Below are 23,624 nucleotides of genomic sequence, written 5' to 3'. Positions count from 1 at the left end.
AAAAAATAGCCGGGCGTTGTGTCGGGCGCCTGTGGTCCCAGCTACTTGGGAGGCAGAGGCGGGAGACTCGCTTGAGCCCAGGAATTGGAGGTTGCTATGAGCTGTAATGCCACGGCACTCTGCCCAGGGGGACAGCTTGAGGCTCTGTCTCAAAAAAATAAAATAAAATAAAATAAAATAAAATAGAGTTGTTAAAAATTTACCAAACACCTACTACATGCCAAAGACTGTTCTAGGTGTATACACAGTGGTGAATGAACGTGATAGATAAAATCACTTGTAATTTTCCCTTTGATGGTCATAATTACCCACAGCTCTGGTCCAAAATCATGCTGGGGTTTTGTTTTATTTTTTTCTTTTTGTGTCTTACTCTCTTTTCCTGGGTAGTGTGTGTGGTGTCTTAGCTCACAGCAACCTCAAACTCCTGGGCTCACACGATCCTCCTGCCTCAGCCTCCCAAGTAGCTGGGACTGCAGGCATCCACCATAATGCTGGGCTAGTTTTTCTACTTTCAGTAGAGGTGGAGTCTCACTCTTGCTCAGGCTGGTCTAGAACTCTTGAGCTCAACAGATCCTCCCACCTCAGCCTCCCAATGCTGGGATTACAGATGTGAGCCACAGCACCCAGCCCCATGCTGCTTTCATTATTGTAACTTTGTCCTGTGTTTTATTGTTTGGTAAAATGGCTGTTCCCCCACATTCACATAGGAGTAACATTCAGTGGGCACCTACCATGTGCCAGGCACTCAGTACACACGGGAAAGAAGACAAGCTCTCAGCCTGCATTCTGCCCCTCCTATATTCATTTTTTTTATTTCAGATTAATGTGAGGGTACAAACAATTAAATAACAATATTTGAATTTGTTAGGTAGAGTCCATCTTGTAGCTATGTCCTGCACCCAGAAAGTGTGCCATACATCCCTACATTATCTCCATTCAGTGGGAGCACCCTAAATCCCCCTCCCCTGCCCTTCCTCCCTTTCTCCTCCCCCCAAACTTGAATGGAAATGAATATTTCTCCTATGTGGATATGAATTAGATCATCTACTAGCTTCATATCAGTACTGATATGAAGATATGACATTAGATATTTGCTTTTCTATTCTTGTGATACTTTACTGAGAAGAATTGTTTCAGTTCCATCCAGGTTAATACAAAAGATGTGAAGTCACCATTTTTTTACACCTCAATATTACTCCATAGTATGCATAATCCATTCCTGAATTGATGGGCATCTAGGTTGTTTTCAAGTCTTGGTGATTGTAAATTGAGCTGCGATAAACAATCTAATGCATATGTCCTTATGATAAAATGATTTTTTTCTTCTGGGTAGATGCCTAATAGTGGCATTGCAGGGATAAATGAGAGATCTAATTTGAGTTCTTCAAGGATTCTCCATACTGTTTTCCAAAGAGGCTGTATTAGTTTGCACCCCCTAGTCCTATATTCTTTTTCTGGCTGTGGTTTTGTGCCGATGCCACACTGTTTTCATTATTATACCTCCATTATGTGCATTGCTACCCAGAAGAACAAGCTCCCCATGCCACCATTACTAGAGCAAAAATATTTATTGAGGCACCTACGATATGCCAATGGGCATACCATGGTGAACAAGAGAGCTAAGGTCCCCACCCTCAGTTTGCAAAGAGGACATAAACTACTAAACATATAAAAACATGAAATGGTGAGAAATGCTATGGAGGAAAATAAAGTAGGGTAAGAGGAGAGAGGTAATGACCCAAAGCCTTTGTCCCTCTGCGCACCACCTCACCGCCTCAGTTCTTACTCCTCTTCAAACAGAACAATGAGATTTTCTCATTCACCAATTCCTCCTGAGCACCTACTATGTGCCAGATGCTTTTTTAAGCATCATAGAACAATAAACAAAACAGAGAAAAGCTCTGTCCTTGTGTGGCTCGTACAATTCTTCATCTGTTTATAGCAGGGGTCCTCAAACTTTTTAAACAGGGGGCCAGTTCACTGTCCCTCAGACCGTGGACAGATGTCCACATTGCAGGGCCAGACTGCAGGCCCGAGGATGCATCGGCTGCTAAGCAGGACAGGCAGCGGCAGCAAAAACACCTGGTGGGCCAGATAAATGTCCTAGGTGAGCCACGTGTGACCCATGGGCCATAGTTTGAGGACGCCTGGTTTATAGTTTTTCTGTCCATGCCACACCCTTTGAAGACATAGAGCTGTACAGTGTGTTTTATGAATTCAGAAACAAGCCTCCCACTTCCCATGATAATAACATTTATTACATGTCTACAGTGTGCCCCAAACAGATCTGGAAGTGATGACTATTGGTGAACAAAACACATAAAGACCCTACTACCCAAATGGAGCTGCCATTCCCCTGGGAAAGCCAGGCCACTGGGAAGAAAACTCTGATCACATAAAAATGTCAGCTAGTGGGAAAAGCTAGGAGGAAAGATAAAGCAGGGTGTGGGGAGAAAGCCTGTTGGCAGCTGAGCTGCTCACAGGTTCCACCTGCTAAGTAACCTGATATTCCCTCTTTCATCTCCTCCCTGGGTAGGGCTAAGGCTGAACTGCTCACAGATCTTGGGTTCTGCCATTAAGCAGCAGCCAAACCCTCATCTCTTTAATTCTTCTCTTTCTGGGGCTCAGTTCTCTGTTTCACAGAGTTTTAGTGCCACCACTGTGCCTCAGCAAAGACCTTTGGTAGCCCAGCATCCCCTCCCTGCCTTTGTCACTTCTTTACATCTTTCTACTGCCCTGGACCCTTGCAGGTCTTCCCCTCCACCTCAGTCACTCCAGGGCCCCTTTGTCCACACACCTCCACCCACCTTTCCTACCCTGCTCATCTCCAGCTTTCCCCCCAGTGGGCACCACAGGTCACAGATCTTTGTTCTGTCATTCTGCAGCATGGGTCCCTTAGGCCACCTCCTCCATCCTGTCCCACATCTCCCAGTTGCCCTCCATTGAGGAAACTGCATTCATTTGGGGGCTAGTTTTCACATGTCTCTTCGCTTTTCCACTCCTACCCACTTTGTCCCCATCTGAAGTCCCATGCCATTGTGGGACAAAGTGAGTATAGGTGTCACCTTCTGGGAGGATGGCTTTCACCTGTGGATGACCTCTGGACCAAGATGTTTGAAGTGAAGGAATAAATTCTGCTCATTGGTAGAATCAGAGCCAATGCCTCCCTCCCCTTCTCTGATCTCCCATCCCTGTAGACACGCAAAACCTGGCATTGTTTATTAGGACAGTCCAGGCCCAGGACTGAGAGGAAGGACACCTGGGTTCCAGTCCTAACTTAGCCCTGGACTTTGTTCCTTGGGCAAGTCCCCTCCTCAGTCTGAGCAGGCAGGGCTACCACATGTAGTTGTTGAGATTGTGCACTGCACAAGACACCACATCTGAGGAAACTTTGTTTATAGTGGACATCATAGACTTGAATTCATCTGTTATGATAATGTCTTCGCTCATGGAAATAAGTGTCTTAAAGAAGAGATGCCCACAGGTATTGCATGGGCTAGGGAAGCCCTGTGGGCCTTAGTTTATCCATATTAAACACGATCTCTGAGGTCCCAAACAGCATAACTATTCCAAGATTCTGACATTTAAACTGCTGTGATCCTAACAGACTAAGGGTGTAAAGTTCTAAGATTCTAGAATTCCAGCATTTTGGTGGAAATTCCAAACACCAACCAGTCTCTGATTTGATTCTAAGATCTAGAATCTCTGATTCTAAGATTTTTACTTCTTAGATTCTCTGTGTATAGTGTCAGAACACAAGTCTTGTGAATCTAGCCTTCTATGACTCATCCCTGGCTACTAAAGTCCCCATGTTATTTTTCTCCCCAACTTCTTATTTTAAACAATTTCACTCCTACGGATGGGTTATGAGACCAATTTGGTGAACTCTCATGTAACATTCATGTGTGTTCAATGACCACTCACATTTTGTCCTGTTTACTTCCATGCTCTCTAATATATAATACGATAATAATTATGGTGCTTTATAAGAGTGAGTTGCAGATGCCATGACCTTGACCCCTAAATACCTGAGCATGCATCTTCTAAGAATAATGATATTCTCCTATATAGTCATAACACAATGATTGCACTCAAAAAATTTATCACTGAATTGATACTATTACTCAACCTATAGTTGCATTTCCCCAGTTATCCCTGCAACATCCTTTATGACTACGTTTTTCATTCCTTCCCTCTCTTCCCATTCAACCCAGACTTCCTATTCAAACCACACGTTGCATTTGGTTGTCAGGTCTCTTTAGTCTGGCTCAGTTTCTCAGACTTCTTATAACTTTTGTGACCCTGACACTTTTACAGATGACAGACTAGAACAATCCTCAGTCTGAGTTTGTCTAATGTTCCTCATGATTAGACTCAAGTTGTGCACTTTTGGCAGGAATCCCATGGAGGTGATGCTGTGTCCTCCTTGGTGCATCGTATGAGGAGGCACATGACGTCTACTCGACCATTACTAGTGATGTCCAGTTTAATTTTTGGTAAAGACGGTGGTGCTAAATCTTTGGGTTGTTTGGCAAAGATGATGCTAAAACCTCCACATTCTACCTATCCCTTAAGTTTAAATTTATAACATACTGTAACTTTAGGATTCTAAGATTCTAATATTAACACACAAATGTCACTAGCTATCCTCTGCTAAGAGCTTTCACTGTGCCACCAGATGCTTCCCCTGGCCTATTCCAAGTGCCTCCCCATATTAACTCAATCCTTACCACAACAGAGGTAGACATTTACATTAGCTCCATTTTACAGATAAGGAAATTGAGGCTGAGGGGGCTGCACAATACTAACTGCCTAAGATTGCACAAGTGGCACAGTGACTGAGCTGGGCTTGGAGCTTGGAGCAGGTCAGCCCAATGGTCTGGGTGCTTAGCCACCATGGATGGCGTCCCCCAGGAAGCCTCTTGTACCTACTCTCCAGGTCTTGTCATCTAGTTCTATACCCTTTATCATTTTTGCCAGAACTTTAGGGTCCCTCATGCCTCCCACAGAGCTGGGCTTCTCTTGGAAATCTGGATCCAAGGACCCTTTTATTATGAAGGTGATCATAAAAAGGATGGTGAACACTTATCAATCATATAATGGTGCTGAACCCCTTATGTGCATGGTGAGAGGGACTAGGGGAAATGATAGATTTCCAAGATTCGTTAACATCTCAGAGTTGTATTGATGTCTGCAGTCCCACCCGAAGGAGCCCACTCATTCCCTGTCCCCTCAAAATTTCACCTCAACTAATCTAATGCCACAGCCTCATTCCCACTCTACGCTTTTTACACAGCATCTTGTAGGTGCTTAAGAGACTTACACAACTGTCGCTCTTTTAACACTAAGCCAGCTCACATCCCTCCTCTGCTCAGAGTAAAGTCATAAGTCTTTACCATGGCCCACTGAGGCCCTATGAGATCTGTCCCTATTCCCTCTGTGACGCCATCTTCCACTCTCTCCTCTTCACTTCCTCTGCTGCAGCCACCGGTCTCCCTGCTGTTACTGGAACACTCCGGGTCAGCTCCTGTCTCATAATATTTGCACTCCCTGCTCCCCTTACCAGGAATGCTCTTCTCCAGATATCCTCCACAGGGCTCCCTCCCCACCCCCTTCAGGTATCCACTCAAATATCACCACCTTGGAAACGCCTTCCCTGACCAGCCTGATATAGCTCCCTCTCCGTATTCCCTGTCCTCTTTATTCTGTAGCACCATCACCATTGAACATGGTATGTTTGTTTATTATTCAATCTTACGCGCTAAAACAGAAGCTCTACCAGGGCAGAGATTTTTTGTCTGATCTGGTTTTGCTGCTGTTTCCCCAACACTTAGAACAGTGCCTGGTACACAACAGGTGTTTCATCAGTTTTGTTGAATGAGTGAATGAACTGTAATTAAGTCATTAAGTGTGTAATTGTCATGGTGCTATGGCTGGGGCTGTGAATCTCATGAGGATAGGGCTTGGTCACCGCTGTGTTCCCAGCACCATTCAGCATAAGCACAGGTGCTCTAGGAGCGTTTGTTGAATGAATGATGCCAAGTTAGAGCATCAAGAGACTTTCTCTTGGGGGCATCTGGGAGCACAGAAGGGATTTTATAAGAAAAATGACAAGGTCCTTTCAGCACCCTATATCCCTGCTACTCAAGTGTGATCAGGACCATCCACACCCTCTGGAGCTAGTTAGAAATGCAGAATCTAGAAACTCAGGAGAGAATCTGCATTTTTAACAAGGTCTGCCAGGGGATTCACATGCACATTTTGAGAAGCAGGGCTGTAGAACACTCCAGGCTCCTTCTCAACTCTGGGGCTTTGCATGTGCTGTTCCTTCTGCTTGAAGCATGCCTGTGCACTGATGCCTCCTGCACCAGGTTCCCTGTTCCAGAAAACCTACCCTGATGTCAACCTATGTCATTATATGTTTAACGCTCGTCCTTCTACTCCTCATGAGTTCCATGGCGAGAGAACATTGTTTTGTTCCCACTCTGCATCCCTTCCTTCAGGACTCCCATTCTGATTCCCTCTCAGTATTGCATGTTCAATGCCTGTGTACTCTCATACTTGAGTTCTCCTGTGGCACCGGCCCCTCCACCGGGGAAGCTGGTCCAGACTCCCCCATCCTGCAAACACACAGCTGCTGACCGACCCTCACCCGGTTCTCCCCCCTACCCCCGCCGCAGTGAGGGCACGCTGGTGTTCAAGCCCGGCGAGACACAGAAGGAGCTTCGCATCGGCATCATCGACGACGACATCTTTGAGGAGGATGAGCATTTCTTCGTGCGGCTGCTGAACCTGCGCGTGGGCGACGCGCAGGGCATGTTCGAGCCCGACGGTGGCGGGCGGCCCAAGGGGCGGCTGGTGTCGCCGCTGCTGGCCACTGTCACCATCCTGGACGACGACCACGCGGGCATCTTCTCCTTCCAGGATCGCCTGCTACACGTGAGCGAGTGCATGGGCACCGTGGACGTGCGCGTCGTGCGCAGCTCGGGCGCGCGCGGCACCGTGCGCCTCCCCTACCGCACGGTGGACGGCACGGCACGCGGCGGCGGCGTACACTACGAGGACGCGTGCGGCGAGCTTGAGTTCGGCGACGACGAGACCATGTAAGCGCGCCCGGAGAGGGGCGGGGTCTGGTGAAAACAAGAGGCGGGGCCTTGGGAGAGGCGGGCCTGGTGAAATAAAGAGTTGGGGCAGGAAAGGGAGGTGAGAAGGACCTGTGAAGTAGAGTTAGAGAAGGTGAGGAGATGGGAGAGGCGATGAGAAAAGGGTCTGAGGAGAGGGGTGTGGGGCCTTAATAGGTAGCTGGTGGAGATGGGAGTGTGTCTTGAGGAAAGAGGTCCCAGGGGAGAGGAGAGGAGAGTCTTGTTGAGGTAGGAAGGTGCACCTGCAATGGAGAAGGCACAGGGCCTAAGGCAGTGTGTGGGGTCTGGGTAGGGACGCAAGGAAATAGATGTAGGCTTCAGAAGAAGGCGGGGTCTAAGCAGATGGGTGTGGTGTTGGGCGGAGCTAGGAAAGGGGTGGGGCTTGTGGACTTGAGGAAGAACTTGGGAAATAGAAGGGTACCTAAGGGAAATGTGGGCGAGGTTTGGGAAAAGATGGTTTAGGAATATAGGGGCCTGGGGAGGAGGGAGGTAAGGTCTGGAAAGACTGGGGGTGACTAAAGGGCTGGGATTGGGGCAGATGGGGTATGGGGAGGTGGGCTGGATGCACAGACATACACGTAGACATACAGACACACAGGCAGATGGACACAAAGCCATTAATAAAGACACAGACACTGCCGCACACAGACACGCATAAAGTCACATACACATACACTAACATAGAGCCGTCGTTGTGCTCACGCCCGGACCCCTGGCCACCCCTTGCTGGAGTCCCCCTACGTATGCCTGCAGCCTCACATCCCCCACACGCCTGCCCGGAATGCAGACGGCGCCTCCCCCGCCTTTGCCGGCTCCTTTCCGCCCCCGCACGCCCGTCTGTCTCCCTCCTCCTGCCGCCCACGCGCCTCCCACTCAAGCGGAGCCCCCACCGCGTTCCCCTCTGCCTCCTGCTCCCAGCCTCTGTGCCTCCGCCTCGGGCAGCCTCAGATTCTCATTCCTCTCCCTATCACTCCATCTCTCCCTTTGCATCTCTGCATCTTTCAGTCCCTGTGCGATCTCTCCCTGGGTCCCTGTTCCCAGTATCCAGCTTTCTGACTCAGGTTATATTTCAGTCATGAGCTCGCCGTACCTTTCCATCTCTCTGTCTGGCTTGGTCTCTGTTCTTAGGGTTGATTAGAACTGGGTTGGGGGCTGAGGGGACACACCATCCCAGCTCTGTTTCTCACTCCCAAGAGGCAGGGGGAATGGGGAGAGTTGTATTTCTGCTTGTTTCTGTCCAGTGTAGTCCATCTCACTTTCCTCTTGCTGCTGCAACCCCACAGGCCCTCTCCTCCCCATCCCCCCCTCTGCCACGGATTCCCCAGGCTGGGACACCCTCTGCCCCTCGCCCCCGCCCAAGCTTCCAGCTGTGGCTTCGGGAGATAGAGAACAGGAGGCTAATTACCATTAAGGGAAATACATTCTTCTTCTGACCGGCAGGCGCTAATTAGAGGTGCTTTGAAGCAGCAGGGCTGGAGGGGAGGCTTGGGCAGGATCAACACAGAGATGGAGGAGAAACACCCAGAGATGGGATGGCCGAGAGATAGATAGACAGAGATAGAGGTGGAGATACAGAGAGAGACACAGAGAAAGAGACAAAGACAGGGACAGCAGAAGACAGTAACAGTCAGAGAGAGACAGAATAGATGGACAGAGAGCAAGAGACATACACAGGAACTTAGAGACAAAGAGAGAAGGAAACAGAGAGAGATACATCAAGAGAGGGGGAGAGAGGCTGAGAGGCAGATCAAAGAAGACTGGAAAGTAGAGAAATCAGCTACAGAAAGACATGCAGAAGAGAAACTCAGGACCAGGGAAGGAGAGATCTTCATGATGCTACAGAGGAAAGAAGTTTGGGGTTAGCAAGAGGCAAGTGGAGACAGGATGAGAATGAGACTGGGTCTGAGATCAGAGGCCTGGGTAGGAGGGGTGAGTGCTGAGAGAGTGGAGTTTCCAGGAAATAAGGGGGGTACTCTTGTGATCTCAGGAAGTCCTGCCTTTGTCTAGCTTGAGTCACTCTTATTGTTCTCTGCCAGTTGGGATTCTCCTCCTTCTGGGTCTCCTGAGGGTACTCCTGCCAGGGTGCCAGTTGATGTGTGTCATTGCACTGTCAGTCACTGTGTGTTAGTGGATCTTGGCATGTCTGGGAGAGTGTGTGACAGAGGGATGTATGTGTGGGCTGTGGGTGTGTCACTCTGTCAGCATATAACTGTGTCAGCAGCTGTGTGTGTGCCCAAGTATATGAGGAGTATGTCGGAGGAGACCCCCTTCTTGCTGTGGAATTTCAGCACCACGGACAGCCACATGCCCACTTGTGAGGTCGTAGGCGGCCATTCCTCTCCACGCACAGAAAATTTTAAATACTCTGAAAGCAGGAGAGTGGAGGTGGATGTATGTCCCAACATGACCGCCTTATGTGCACCCGTCCTTGCACAGGTGTCACTGTGTGCTGTGCATGTTTGTGTGTTGAGATGTGTCTGCTTGAATGACTGTCCAATGGAAACCTTTGTGCTTGGACTGTGTTGGCATTGGTTATCCCATTCTTTGGACACTGAGAGACAGAGGTGGGAAGAGAAGAATAGAATGAAGAAGGGCAGAGAGATTGGAAGATACTAAGAGGGAGGGTGGGAAACAGAGACTGTCAGAGAATGAGAGAGACAGAAAGTCAGAGAGATGGAAAGGTAGAGAAGCTGAGAGACAGGTGGAGAGAAAAAGGAAAATGGAAAATGTAGAGACAGAGATGCAGAGGGAGACACTGAGGGGATAAACAGAGGCACCAAGAGACATAAAGAGTGAAATATAAGGAAGGAACATGATACCATAGTGGGGATCTGCAGGGTGGCAATGTCGCTGAGGCTGTCTGGGGGTGTCATGCCAACTGATGGGCATCTGGTCTGTGTGATTTTGCCACTGCATGGGGAATGGCTGCGGAGTGTGATGGCGTGTGGGTGTGGGCGGTGTGATCGGCTGTGCTTCCTCGATTGGGTGACTGTGTAGGCTGGGAGTTTGTGTTTCTGGGCTCTGGGGCCAAGTCTTGTGGGACTACATGGTCCCTGCAGCTGAAAGAATTGTGAGTGGCAGAACTGTGGGCATTCCAGGGTTGTGGGTTCTTGTGATCGAGGGGGGTGGGTTGTGTGCCTGCTGGGGACAGGTAACTTTTGGCTGTTCCTTGCCACTCCCTGGTCACCATGGGTGGAGATGCTGGGAATATCTATTGGCACTCAGTACAAAGAGGGCAGGAGGGTGAGGGTTTTCTATGCTAAAGGATTTGAGTTAACAAAATACTTCTGGAGGGCCTAATATGTGCCAGGCTCTGTTCTAAGTGTTGGTGATACAGCAAAGAATGTAAGTGAGAAAATTTCAGGTAGAACTGAAATTTTAAAGTGGGTAGGCAATTGGCAAACAATGAAAATAAATAAATAGATTAGATGGTATGTTAGACAGTGATACAGAAAGAAGACAAAACTGGGTTAAGAGGGCTAGGACTGCTAGGATGGAGGCAGGGATGGTTTTGACTATTATATGAGGAGGTGGGAGTGGGCCTCATTGAGAAAGTGAAGTTTGAACAGAACACTGGAGGAGCCAAGGGAGTGAGCCTGGGGTAAATGTGCGCTAGGCAGAGGAAACAGCAAGTGCAAAGGCCCTGAGGCACCAGCAGGCTTGGAATGGTGAGGGGTCCAAAAAAAGACAAGGGCCAGATTGCATGGGGCCTTGTGGGCCATTCTAAGAACTTTCATTGCTATTCTGAGTGAGATGGGTGCCATGCAAATGTTTTGCATCAGGGAGGAACCCAATTTGATTTGGATTAGGTTCTCTCTGGCTGCTGTTGGGAGAACAGACTGTGGGAGGTGAAGCTGAAGCATAGGATTATTAGGAGGTGACTACAATAGTCCAGGTGGGCGTTGAGGGTCACTGGGCTGGAGTGGAGGGGTAAAGACTCCAGATTCTGACAGATGGAAGTTCAAGTCCTGTCTCATCTGTGAGCTCATGTTGTTTCACTTAAATAAACCCTGGCTTCCACGCCAGCATCTGGGCTTGCTTATGTGAAGCAGGGGTAATAATAGAGCTTCTTCCTAGGGTGGATGTGAGGATTAAATAAGGTTATGGATCCTGGGATAGAAGGGGTGCTCAAGAAGCTGGGCACTGATGGGAAGGTTACCTGATAATCCTGGGAAGAGGCCTTATCTGGGTGTTCTGCCTCCCCCTTGCCCAGGAAAACTCTTCAGGTGAAGATAGTCGATGATGAGGAATATGAGAAAAAGGATAATTTCTTCATTGAGCTGGGCCAGCCCCAATGGCTTAAGCGAGGGATTTCAGGTGAGAGGTGACCCAGGGGCTATGGGAGAGGTAAGGGGCCCAGGGCTGGGGGACCTGTGGGGGCTTAATTATGGGCATTCCTTCAAGCTTACAAACCTGGAGCTTTGTGAGGAAGTGATCTCACTGTGTCCCTGTCTCTGTCTCTCCCCAGCTCTGCTACTCAATCAAGGTGAGTGGAGTCACCTCCAGGCTTTGAGTGTGGAGGAGCCATTGGAGGAGGGCCTCAGGGAGGGCCAGAACCCCAGAGCTACCCTTTCAGGTCGGGGTTGAGGCAGGCTGGAGGTGAAATAAGTCAGATTCAGTGCTGAGTGAGGGTTGGAGTTGGCTTTAGAGTTGGTGGGACCTGTGGGAGTTTGGGAATGCAATTAGAGGTTTGGAGGTCAAGACTGTGTCTGCAGTAAAAATTGTGGGAAGAGTAAGTCATAGGCTTGGATCTGGGTTTGTGGTGGGGTCAGAGAATCAGGTTTGGGGTTGATTAGGACTGAGAGCTAGAGTTGGGATTTAAGACTGGATCAGGCTCTGCGCCTGTGGCTCAAGTGGCTAAGGCGCCAGCCATGTACACCCAAGGTGGCGGGTTCGAATCCAGCCGGGTCCCGCCAAACAACAATGACGGCTGCAACCAAAAAATAGCCGGGCGTTGTGGTGGGTGCCTGTGGTCCCAGCTACTTGGGAGGCTGAGGCAGGAGACTCGCTTGAGCCCAGGAGTTGGAGGTTGCTGTGAGCTGTGGTGCCACAGCACTCTACCCCGAGGACAACAAAGTGAGACTCTGTCTCAAAAAAAAAAAAAAAAAAAGACTGGATCAAGTATTAGGACTGGATCAAGGTTAGAGTTAAGGTAAAGGTGGTTTTCGCACTTGTGGCAAGATCAGATTAGGACTGAAATAGGGTTGGGATTTAAGACCAGTATTAGGGGTGGGGAATGATAGCTCACCCTTATAATCCTAGCACTCTGGGAGGCCGAGGTGGGTGGACAGCTTGAGCTCACGAATTCAAGACCAACAAGAGTGAGATCCTGTCTCTAAAACTAGTAGGGCATTGTGGCGGTTGCCTGTAGTCCCAACTACTTGGGAGGCTGAGGCAAGATCACTTGAGCCCAGGAGTTTGAGGTTACTGTGTGCTGTGATGCCACAGCACTCTACCAAAGGTCACAAAGTGAGACTCTGTCTCAAACAAACAAACAAATACAAACAAAAACCATCTGGTATTAGGACTAGGTTAAGGTCAGAGTTAAGGTAGTGGTGATTTTCTGAACTTGGCGGCAGGATCAGAATTAAGATCAGATTTAGGTCAAAGCCAAGGTTGGAGTTTGAAGTGAGCAGTGGAGTCCACAGGATTTTGATCAGAAGAGGGAACAGGTCAGAGATTGAGGTGAGAGCTGGGGCTAGGGTCAGTGGCTTGGATATCCTGACAGTAGATTTGGAGTCAAGGTCAGAATTGGGGCTAAGGGTTAGACTAAAGATTGTATTAAGTAGGTAGAACAATATAAGTTGCTAGAACAAACAGACCTGCAAATCTTGGTAACTTAACTAAGACAAAAAAGTTATTTCCTTCTCTGGCAAAGTTTTTAAAGAGTGTTCCTAGTGGGTGGGTGGGTGGGTGGGTGGGTTTCTTCTGCCACGTGGCCATTCTATCTTGTGGCTCCACTGTGCCGTGGAGCTTTGTCATTATCTCCAGACCCTCTCCTTCCAGCTGGCAAAGAAGGCAAGAGAGTTTGGAGGATCACATGGGAGGTTTGGGAGGGCTTAGCCTGTAAGAACTGTCCTTGGCTTCTGCCCACATTCCATCGTGCTAACTCAGTCACATGGGCACACTCAGCTGCAAGGAAGGCTGGGGAATGTAGTCCAGCTATTTACCCAGGGTGGGGAGAAAACAGGCTCAGGTGAACACACAACAGTTTTTGCCACTTGGCTAAGTTCTTTGTTAGTGATAGAGTCAGAATTGGGAGTTGGGACTGAGGTTTGGGGTCAAGTGTAGGACTGGAGTTAGGTCTGGAGTTAGAGTTTGGGATTTGGCCTGGGATCCTAGATGGGCTAAGTTATGGTAAGTATGGAGTTGAGATTGGGGTTTGAGGGTTGAAGTTGGATTGAGGTCAGATCCAGGGTTAAGAATTGGGACTTGGAATCAGTGTAAGTGAGGTTTATTTTTGAGGTCACAGTGAGAAGCTCAGAGGTAGGGTTGGGCTGGTGCTGGGCTTGGAGTGAAGGGTCAAGAGACCCTGGGGAGATAAATGAGCTTAGCGCCAGGATATAGGTGGGTCTGGGTCCAAGATTTTTATCCTCCTGTTTCCTAACCACTCAAGATACCCTCTAGGATGTTTCCAGAGCTTAGACATAGAGACCAGGCCTCTTTCCATGAGGGTGGTGATGATGATGATGGTGGTGATAAAAATAAAGAAAATAACATCTATTGAATATTTGTTGTGAGCTGGGCACTGTTCTAAGCACGTCACATAAATTAGCTCTTTTAACTCTCACAATCACCTTATAGGTAGGTACTGTTGTTGTGCCCATTTTACATATTTGAAAACTGAGGCATAAATTGGCTATGGCCTTGCTCAAGGTCACACAGCCCCCACCATGTGAACCCCAGAGCCCACCAACTAAACTTCATGGACCAGTCCACAGGCTGAGGGAGAAGGTAGTCAGATGCAAGCTTGGAGGAGTCACCAAGGAGGCTTCTCAGAGGAGAACAGATAGGTTTTCTCTATCTATGGGAACAGGTAGTGAAAGCATCACAGGCCCAGTCAGGCAGCTCTCCTGGGAGTCTTAACTCCAATCACTCATGCTGCAGGGGATGGGGACAGGAAACTGACAGCTGAGGAAGAAGAGGCCCGGAGGATAGCAGAAATGGGCAAGCCAGTTCTCGGGGAAAACTGCCGGCTGGAGGTCATCATTGAGGAGTCATATGATTTTAAGGTGATTTTCTGGGGCCTCACCTTTCTCAGGGCTGGCCTGGATCATTTCCTTGGGGAGGGCCTAGAAACAGAGGAACCCTGAGGGCAGGCTGACTAAGGGCCCTGTGTCAGCACCACAGACAGTGCATGTCCCCCTTTCCTTTGCTTGCTGGTAGGACTGGGTGTGGAAGGTTGAGGACCCCTGGGCATGGGGTGCGTGTCCCCAGCTCCAGTGTTCCTCCTGTAGCTGCCCTAGGTGGCTGAGGTGCAATGATCTCTCCCCCACTCTCTCATTCCCCAGAACACAGTGGATAAACTCATCAAGAAAACGAACTTGGCCTTGGTAATTGGGACCCATTCATGGAGGGAGCAGTTTTTAGAGGCAATTACAGTGAGCGCAGGTAAGTGGGGAGGAAGAAGAGAGAAGAGAACAATGAGGAGACAGAGCAAGAAACACAGAAATGGGAGGGGAATGAATGAAGGTCAGGGAGCAGGAAAGAGGGACAGAGAGAGAGAACAAAGCAACAAAGAAAGATGGCAGGAAAGACACCAAGAGAAACAGATAAGAAGATAAAGAGGGTGGCGCTTGTGGCTCGGTGATTAAGGTGCCGGCCCCATATACCGAAGGTGGAGGGTTTAAACCCGGCCCCGGCCAAACTGCAACAAAAATAGTCAGGCATTGTGGTGAGCACCTGTAGTCCCAGCTACTGGGGAGGCTTAGGCAAGAATTGCCTAAGCCTAAGAAAGAGCTGGAGGTTGCTGTGAGCTGTGACACCACAGCACTCTACCAAGGGCGATAAAGTAAGACTCTGTCTCTAAAAAAAAGAAGAAGAAGATAAAGAAACAGGCAGGTAAAGAAAGACAAAGGGAAAGATAGGTAACAGGTGCCAACAGGAGAGACAGACACACAGGAAATTGGAGAAAGACAGAGACGCAGAGAAAGCATGCAAGACAGAATGAACAGTCCAAGTAGAGAGAACCAGAGCACTAAAGAGGCAGGTGGATGAGGAGACGCAGACAGGAAGTGCAGAGATGGGCAGACAGTGTTGCAGGGAGGGGGAAGGGTTCTGTTTTGGCTTTAGGTTGAAGGGAGGAGGGGTCCTGGCCTGGGTTTTCTCCCAATGTCAGGCAGTTGGAGGTGAGAACAGGTTAAATGATGTGGCCTCCCCAGACAGAGCCTGGCTCCTCCATTGCTATGGAGACAGTCACCAGGGAACCCAGCTCTCTCCCACCTGTGTGGGTCCCCACCCTCCTTGGCCTCAGACAGGCCCGCACTGCCCCCTTGTGGCCAGAGACACTATGCCACTTGGCTCCACAGACGCTGTCTTGGAGGCTGACATTGGTTTTTTATGATACACCGGGGAAACTGAGGTTCAGAGAGAGAGACTGGCCTGAAGTCCCAGAAAGGGTCATAAATCTGGGGTTTCGTCTCCTACACAACATCATTTTTCCTTCAGGGAGGCCTGAAAGCATACAGGCAATTGTGGCAGGAAAAACACTGGCAAGTAGGACCAAAAGAAATCTGGCTTCAGAGGCAGAGGAATACCAGGTAGCAGCCAGAGATACCAGACTGTAGACATCTCCCTTGGAAGCCACATTCTCTCAACAAATTCTGAGGGACACAATGTTTGCAATGCAAAGGTAGCCGAGATGGCCCTGGCCCTGTCCTCATTGAGCTTATAGTCCAATAGGGGGACAGATGTGTTATACAGAATGACAAAGCTGGGGCAGAGAATCCCATGGAGAGTCCAGGTGGTGTGCCTGGTCTAGCCAGGAGAGCTTCACAGAGGAGGTGGCACCTGGGCTGAGACTTCAGATGAGAATAGATGTCAGCCAGGAAGGAGAGAAGACAAGGAGAGTGTTCCAGGCCAGAGGAAGCTGAGTACAGAAGTCTGGAAGTGCTGGAGATTATGGCACGTTTGGGGGGCACCCAGGTTGGGATATGGAGAAGAGGTACAGGTGAGGCTGAAAGTCAGCATGGTCCAGACCGCACAGCTCCTTGTGGGCCACAGTAGGGGATTTGGGTGTCATAATAGAGAGTTCTGAATAGGGGTAGTCCCTGGAGCTAGAAGGAGCTTGTGGGGAGGGGAGAAGGTAAATAGTGGGTGGGTTGGGTTGAGGCTCTACCTACCAGGAGAGAGCCCTGCCAGCTCATCTGAGCTCCATTCCAACAACAGTGGGGAGCTGGAAAGGGACTCTTTGAGCTTCTGAGCATTTCCTCTGGGGGGGCTTGGTGGAGGCTGGGTGAAGCAAAAAGGAGGATGAGTGAGGCAAAACTGAAACAAGGCATGAGGTGGTGACCTTGGAGGCCCAGCACATGTCTGGTTGTGGATTCATAGAAACCAAATGGTTTTCTATGACAATAATAAGAATCATGATGATGACGAAGGTGGTACTGTCATAGTACCAGGTATGGCTAAAAGGTCCCTTCCTCTGTGAACTCATTTGATTCATGGAGCCCTAGGGTTGGGATTGGTGCTTGATCACCTTGCACTCTGCCCAGCAAGTGCCTTTTGATTCTCACTGTGTGAGCCCAGAGCTGCTGGAGGTGCTCAGAGAGAAGGGGGAGAAGGGCCCTTCTTGCTCCTTTAGGGGACAAATCATGTCCCAACTTGCACTTAGAGGTGCTTTTGCATTTCCCTTATTTCTTTTCACAGATTGCAAGCTCTTTGCAGGATGGACTTGGTTTTCAGGCGCTGAAAAGGGCTTTGAGCAATAATGATCAAAACAGTGGTACTAACGTAGGAGGTTGCAAGCTCTGCTGAGAGCACTTTACATAAACTGACTCATTCAGTCATCACAACCTTCTCATGAAGCCGGTCCAGTGATTACTCCCATTTCTCAGATAGGCACATAAAGGCTCAGGGAGTGGATCCAGGGTTTGACACCAGAGAGGTGGCTCTAGGATCGCAGGCATAACCACAAGCCTCCCTTTAAACAGGAGAGGCTGGAGAAATGAGCAGAGGTCAGAGCCTGAAGTGCCAAGCCCAGAAGTGTAGATCTGGGCTAGAGGGCAGTAGGGAGCCCAGGCAGGATTTAGAGCAGGACAAGGAGAAGCTCCAAGTGATGCAATGATATAGGCCCCTCACTCCCAAAGAGTGTGGCCTCCCTATTCTGACCTCAGCTATGTCTCACAGTGGTTCAGTTCCGCAGCAAACAATGGAAAAATCAATCATAAGTGTCTCGAGAACACTCAAGTTTATTTTTTTCATGGAGCAAAATGAATCCGTGGTGGGCAACAAGCTGGTGCAGCAGCTCAGTAATGCCACTAAGAAGACATGAAGTCTCCTCCTTTATTTCTCCTTCCCATTTCCAGCTTTTGCCCTTGTGGTCCCACGAAGGCTGCTGCCCCTCAAGTCTATTCCAAGCAGGAAGAAAGAGGAAGCAGAGAAACAGGAAGGGGCAGTGTGCCTGCAGAGTTTGAGTTTCCAGTTTTAGTTTCTAATTCTATTTTATTTGGGGTCACAGCAAAAACTTCATTCTTTGATATGTAGCATGAAGAACCAAGAAACCACACAAACTACTTGAGTAGACATTTATAAATTCAAGCATTGGCCTGGCGCAGTGGCTCATGCCTGTGATCCTAGCTCTCTGGGAGGCCGAGGTGGGTAGATCACCTGAGCTCAGGAGTTGAAGACCAGCCTGAGCAAGGGCAAGACTCTGTCTTTGGTTAAAAAAAAAAAAAAAACTAGAAAAATTATCCAGGTGTGGTGGCATGTGCCTGTAGTGCTACTTGGGAGGCGGGTGCTGTGAGCTATGACACCATGGCACTCTAGCCTAGGCAGGAGAGTGAGACTGTTTCATGCACACACACGTGCGCACACACACACACACATTGAAGCACTTATTTCTTTAACAAGCCAGATGACTGAGGAAGCTAGAGAAGTGAGAAAGGGAGATAAGACCCAAACCCCCAGAATCAGTCAGTCTCTTTCTGCCTCCACCACCACCAGGTGTTCTCACTTGCTGACATTCCGATGTTTCTTGGAGAGAGCAAGTCCAGGAGCCTTCGGGTTGAACCTGGGAAGTGGCTGGGTGACTGGTGGCTGACTTAGCTTTTCCTCCCTGACTCACTCTGAGTGACTGGTCAGGATTACCGTAGTTCTTCTCAGCATCCTTCCAGACACAGTGCTCGGCACACACAAGCACGTCCACTGTTTCTTGTGTATTGCCTTACAGTTTTCAGTTTAGGGTAAGGTAGACAAAACATTTCATGTGTACTTTCACATTTCAGAAGTCACTGAGAAATCACAGCAGGTCAAAAGCAGATCAAATTAGGTTACAGAAGGCAATACAAACTCATACATAGCACAATGCCATAACATTTCAGGATATCTAGAGCATTCCAGAAACTCTCTGTTTCTGTCTCATTGTCAGACTGGGTCAGATGGCCCCTGTTGCAAGTTCTGGCAAAACAAGTACTTAGCTGAGGACATGGCTACTGCTTGCTGCAAGGAATTATTAGAAATTGAATTCTGCATTTTGATCTGAGGACATGCTATTGCTAGCCTCAAGGGACTCTGGGAAGATGAGTAATTTAATGGGTATATAGCTCTCTAGCTGCAAGAGATTCTGGGGAAATGAGTATATTTAGCAGAATTTAGCTGCAGTGAATCTAAGGAAGTGAATATTTCTAGCTATGGAAATGGCTTTCAGTAGCTATAAAGTCTTCTGGGAAAAGGAATATTTTCAGGTAGTAATATGGCTGTCTCTAGCAACAGAGGATCCTGAGAAGCTGGATATTTTCAGCTGTGCACATATGGCCTCCTCTAGCTTCAAAGGATTCTGGGAAAGTAAATATTTTTTTTACCTGGGCCCAGTCATTCTTCTAGGTGCGAGGGGTTCTGGGAAAGTATCTGTGTGGTTGCTCACATGGCTGCACCTGGGTGCAAGGGGTTCTGGGAAAGCAATTAATTGTGACAATTTAATTTAATCTGGAAATTGAACAAAATGGGGACTTGGTAGGAGGGGAATAAGGAGGTAAGGGTGTGTGCCCCAGCTGGGTGGTGTGCCCACAGGGGACGAGGAGGAGGAGGAGGACGGGTCCCGGGAGGAGCGGCTGCCATCATGCTTTGACTACGTGATGCACTTCCTGACGGTGTTCTGGAAGGTGCTTTTTGCCTGTGTGCCCCCCACCGAGTACTGCCATGGTTGGGCCTGCTTTGGTGTCTGCATCCTGGTCATCGGTCTGCTCACCGCCCTCATTGGAGACCTCGCTTCTCACTTTGGCTGCACTGTTGGCCTCAAGGACTCTGTCAACGCTGTTGTCTTCGTGGCCCTGGGCACCTCCATCCCTGGTAACACCCTGGGCACTGCTTGTTGGGTGGGGTCCCAGAGAAGCCTGATAGGAGCAGCACAGGGGAGAGGCCCTTCAGAAACCAGGTGGTGGAAACACACAGGACTTGGATGTTGGGCCCCATAGAAATATGCTGGTGGGGCACCCTAGAAGCTAGGTGGGAGGTCCCATAGATGCAAGGTGTGAATATGTGAATGGAATCTTCCCCAGAAGCAAGAGGGTATAATTTCCCACAGAATTAAAGTGGTGGAAAATGGTAGAAACTAGACAAGGCAATGGATTCTATAGGAAGAAGGTGCTTCAGTGCTGGCTGCTCATTGAAGAGACAGGTGCTGGGAGAGGGATCCCCTAGAAAGAAGGTGGAGACTTCACAGAAACCACACAGTGGTTAATGCAGAAACAACATGTTAATGCTCTATCCCCCAAGAAACCAGCAGAAGTTTCCATGGAACTATGCTGGTGGGCCTGATAGGGGGCAAGGACCATGAGCCACAGAAATGAAATGGTGGGGCCTCCAAAACTATAGGGTATGTCCCATAGAAACAAAATGGCCGTGATCCCTTCTTCCCAAATAAATCTAGGGAAGGGTCCTTCAGAAACAAGGTGGCAAGACAGAAATTCTTACAAGAGTGGGAAGACCTGGTTGTGTAGGGGGGCCTGAAACCTTTGCTTTCCTTGCCAACGCGTTCACCAGTCAGTTGGTGGCGCTGTAGGCCCAGAAAGCAGGCAGCAGAGTGGAGAGTCTCACTCTCTGTGGCCTTCTGATGCCTGTCCCCACACCAGAGACTTGAGTCAGCAAGACGTTCAGGATTGGGACTGGGGAGACCACAGAAACCAGGCTGTGTGCCTGATAGAATCCAGTGGGAGACTGCCAGGAAAGGGGTGCACGTGGATATGTCCTGGCACTTATTTTTGTCCAGCGATGTGGTAATGGGATGGTTTGGTTCATAGAAAACCAGCCGGTGGGGGGGGGGGGGTCATAGAAATCAGACATGGATTTCTAGCAGAAGCAGGCAGCGGGTCCTACAGAATGCAGATGGCGAGTACCACACAAATAAGGCACTGGATCCAAAGGAAAGGAAGCAGCGGGTCACATCAAAAGCAGGCAGCAAGTTTCAAAAAGTAGGCAGCAGGTGCCCTAAAATATAGACAATGGGTCTCAAAGAGAGCAGTCGCCGGGGTAAAAAGAAAGAGGCTGTGGATCCCATTGAGGGCAGACAAGTCTCCCGGAAAGCCAGCAGCGAGTGCCGAAGCGAGCAGGCATAGAAGTGGTGACGGACCCTTCCTCTGGGGCGGGGGGTGGAGGGAGTCGGGGCCTTAAGCCCACACAGCTCTCACAGAGCTCCAGGAATGGGAGGCAGACCCGAAGAAAGTAGGATCTTAGGAAAAGCAGGCAACGGGGCCGGGCAGATGCCATCGTGTGGATAGTGCGCTTAGTCTCTCCGACCTGCATGTCTCTACCTCCGCAGACACGTTCGCCAGCAAGGTGGCGGCGCTGCAGGACCAGTGCGCGGACGCGTCCATCGGCAACGTGACCGGCTCCAACGCGGTGAATGTGTTCCTGGGCCTGGGCGTGGCCTGGTCGGTGGCCGCCGTGTACTGGGCGGTGCAGGGCCGCCCCTTCGAGGTGCGCACGGGCACGCTGGCCTTCTCCGTCACGCTGTTCACTGTCTTCGCCTTCGTGGGCATCGCCGTGCTGCTGTACCGGCGCCGGCCACATATCGGCGGCGAGCTGGGCGGCCCGCGCGGACCCAAGCTTGCCACCACCGCGCTATTCCTGGGCCTCTGGCTCCTCTACATCCTCTTCGCCAGCCTAGAGGCGTACTGCCACATCAGGGGCTTCTAGGGCTCCGCAGAGACTTTGCTGTTCCGTCCCGGGGAGGGGTAGGGGAGGAGGAGACTCGGCTGCACCTGCTCTTGGACCCTCATCTCCTTTTCCCTCCAGACGCAGCCTCCTGTCCTGGGACTCAGCCTCCCTCTCCTGGGATCCAGCCTCCCTTTCTCCTGGGGTCAGATCTCCCTGTCCTTTGTCACCAGTAGCTCAGCCTTCCACTCCTTGCCAGGAACCTTCCCAGCTCTTCCTCCGAGGAACAACCCCTGTGGTTACCCCCCAACTTCAGCCCATCCCTGTTAGTCACCGTCCATCCACACCCTTGGGGAAATTTCCACCCTGAGATGGAACCATCCCAGTGACCGTTCTTCTAGCGAATTTAACGTCTTTCTCCCCAGACACCCAGCCTGGGTCTTTCCCACAAGTCTCCCTTCCCTGTGCCCCAGGGCCTCAGAACTTACCCTCCCTCCTTGGGGACCATTGGAAAGAGGCTGATCCATCCCAGGACGTCATAGATCTCAGCCCTCAGGGAGCTCTGTTCAGTCCCAGTGGAGAGGAAGAGGGGTGTGCTGAAAAGGGCACACACTTTTCCTGGTTTCTACGCTCAGCTCTTGGGAAGACACTAATTCTCAAAGTTTGCAGAAGGGAGGGGAGAAATTTGGGGGTTAAGTCCCCAAGACTTAGCTGGAGAAGGAGCATTTGGAACCTGCGACTTCTCATATTCCAGCACCCCCACTCGCCCCCCCCACTACCTCTGAGAGCCCAGCCACAACTTGGAGGGAGGGGCCTGTGTGTGTATATAGTGTGTTTAGGGGAGGGGGGACGCGGGAGGGTGCATGTCTTGGGGAAGGGGGGTGACAGACAACTTTTGAGAGGGCAGCAGTCTCCCTCAGCCGTGAGAACGGGCTTGGGGAGGAGGCCGGAAATCAAAGGAAGCCCAGCCAATCTCCCCTAACAATCTAGAAGGTTCATTTTGCCCTCAGTGCCAGCCAATCCGGGCAGGACCCTCGAAGAGGAGACCGAGGGTCCCAGAGGACCAATGCTACAAGCCAGCAAATGCTGCCACATCTCTGCCTGATGAGGGGTGGGGGGTGGGGAGGTGGGGGTGGGAGGGTGGGACTGGGCCAAGAGATCTGGGTGGGCATTTTTAACTTCGGAGGCCACCCATCTGTTGGTAGGCCATCTGCATTTTCTTATTGTTGATGTTTTCTGCCCAAAAGACACACTTGGGGTGTGGGGAGTGCTGCCCACTCCTTGGGCCCCAAGGGTGACCCTGCTACCCGCAAAACCTCCTGCTTCCCACAGGTTTTTAGCATTCTATTGTCCTATCGTGCATTGGTCCCAACATTCCAGACCCGTTACCCACTTCCCTTCTCTTTCCCAGCGCATCAGCATCAGTCGCTGTCTCTTCTGTGATTTCTGTAACAGTTGCCATAAAACTTTGAAATTCTGCCTGAAAACAGTCATCCAGTGGGAAGTTGGGATTCAGGAGGATGGGGCTAGTAAGTCTCTGACAGATTTGGTCAACTGTGAAACCAGGTAACCTGGGTTTTTGCGGCCCCTACTGCTCTGCGGGTCACACCCACATCTACCAGCTGCACAAAAGTCTACGGTGGCCTTCCACTAGCCACGCCCCCACCACAGGCGACAGGCTTCCACTGGCCACGCCCTCGCCTGTCAGTCACAGGCGGTCACTGGCCACGCCCCCACCATTAGTTGGGGGCTTCCACTAGCCACACCCCCTCCATAGGCTGCCACTAGCCACGCCCCCGCCCTTCAGCCAAGAGCTTCCACCCTCCACGTCCCCACCAGAGAGCTGGGGCTGTTAGGGTTTCCTAAATAAAGCAAGTCACTTTCTCAGATCCTGAAATAGGGGTAGGTGTGTGTGTGTTGCTCCAGATAAAGGACACTGCCTGTGTAAAGGTGTGCAGACTTGTGAGTAGCGGTTAGCAAGAACAGAGTATAGGGTGTGAGGAACGGAGAGAACTTAAGAGGACCAGTTATAAGAGGAGAATGGATGGGGCTGGATGAAGGTGTTCGGGAGAGCATCCATACAGGACGGAAGGTGGTGCATTTGTTCGAATGGAGCAGCCAGGGCTATTGAGGAGTGGGCAGGGTTAGAGAAAACACCACGGAAAGGTGCAG

At 50.1% G+C, this 23,624-nt stretch overlaps 1 protein-coding gene across 3 annotated transcripts in view; it reads left to right on the top strand.

The window, feature by feature from the left end:
- The window catches only part of SLC8A2 (solute carrier family 8 member A2), a 30,315-nt gene extending 7,376 nt beyond the window's left edge, over positions 1–22,939 (top strand). For 2 of the 3 annotated variants that reach the window (XM_023518988.1, XM_023518989.1), the window contains exons 3-9: positions 6,681–7,103; positions 11,356–11,459; positions 11,611–11,628; positions 14,250–14,374; positions 14,654–14,753; positions 19,371–19,649; positions 21,118–22,939. In XM_023518988.1, coding sequence (XP_023374756.1) covers positions 6,681–7,103; positions 11,356–11,459; positions 11,611–11,628; positions 14,250–14,374; positions 14,654–14,753; positions 19,371–19,649; positions 21,118–21,494 — 1,426 coding nt within the window. In that variant the 3' untranslated portion in view covers positions 21,495–22,939. The remainder of the gene's footprint in view (positions 1–6,680; positions 7,104–11,355; positions 11,460–11,610; positions 11,629–14,249; positions 14,375–14,653; positions 14,754–19,370; positions 19,650–21,117) is intronic. The other variant, XM_023518990.1, reaches the window with a different exon arrangement.
- Positions 22,940–23,624: the final 685 nt, after the last annotated feature.

The sequence above is a fragment of the Otolemur garnettii genome, unplaced genomic scaffold, assembly GCF_000181295.1.
Source record: "Otolemur garnettii isolate 467f Iridium unplaced genomic scaffold, OtoGar3 scaffold00152, whole genome shotgun sequence".
Classification (NCBI taxonomy): domain Eukaryota; kingdom Metazoa; phylum Chordata; class Mammalia; order Primates; family Galagidae; genus Otolemur; species Otolemur garnettii.
Note: the sequence above shows the minus strand (reverse complement) of the source record. Positions and strands in the feature narration are given on the sequence as shown.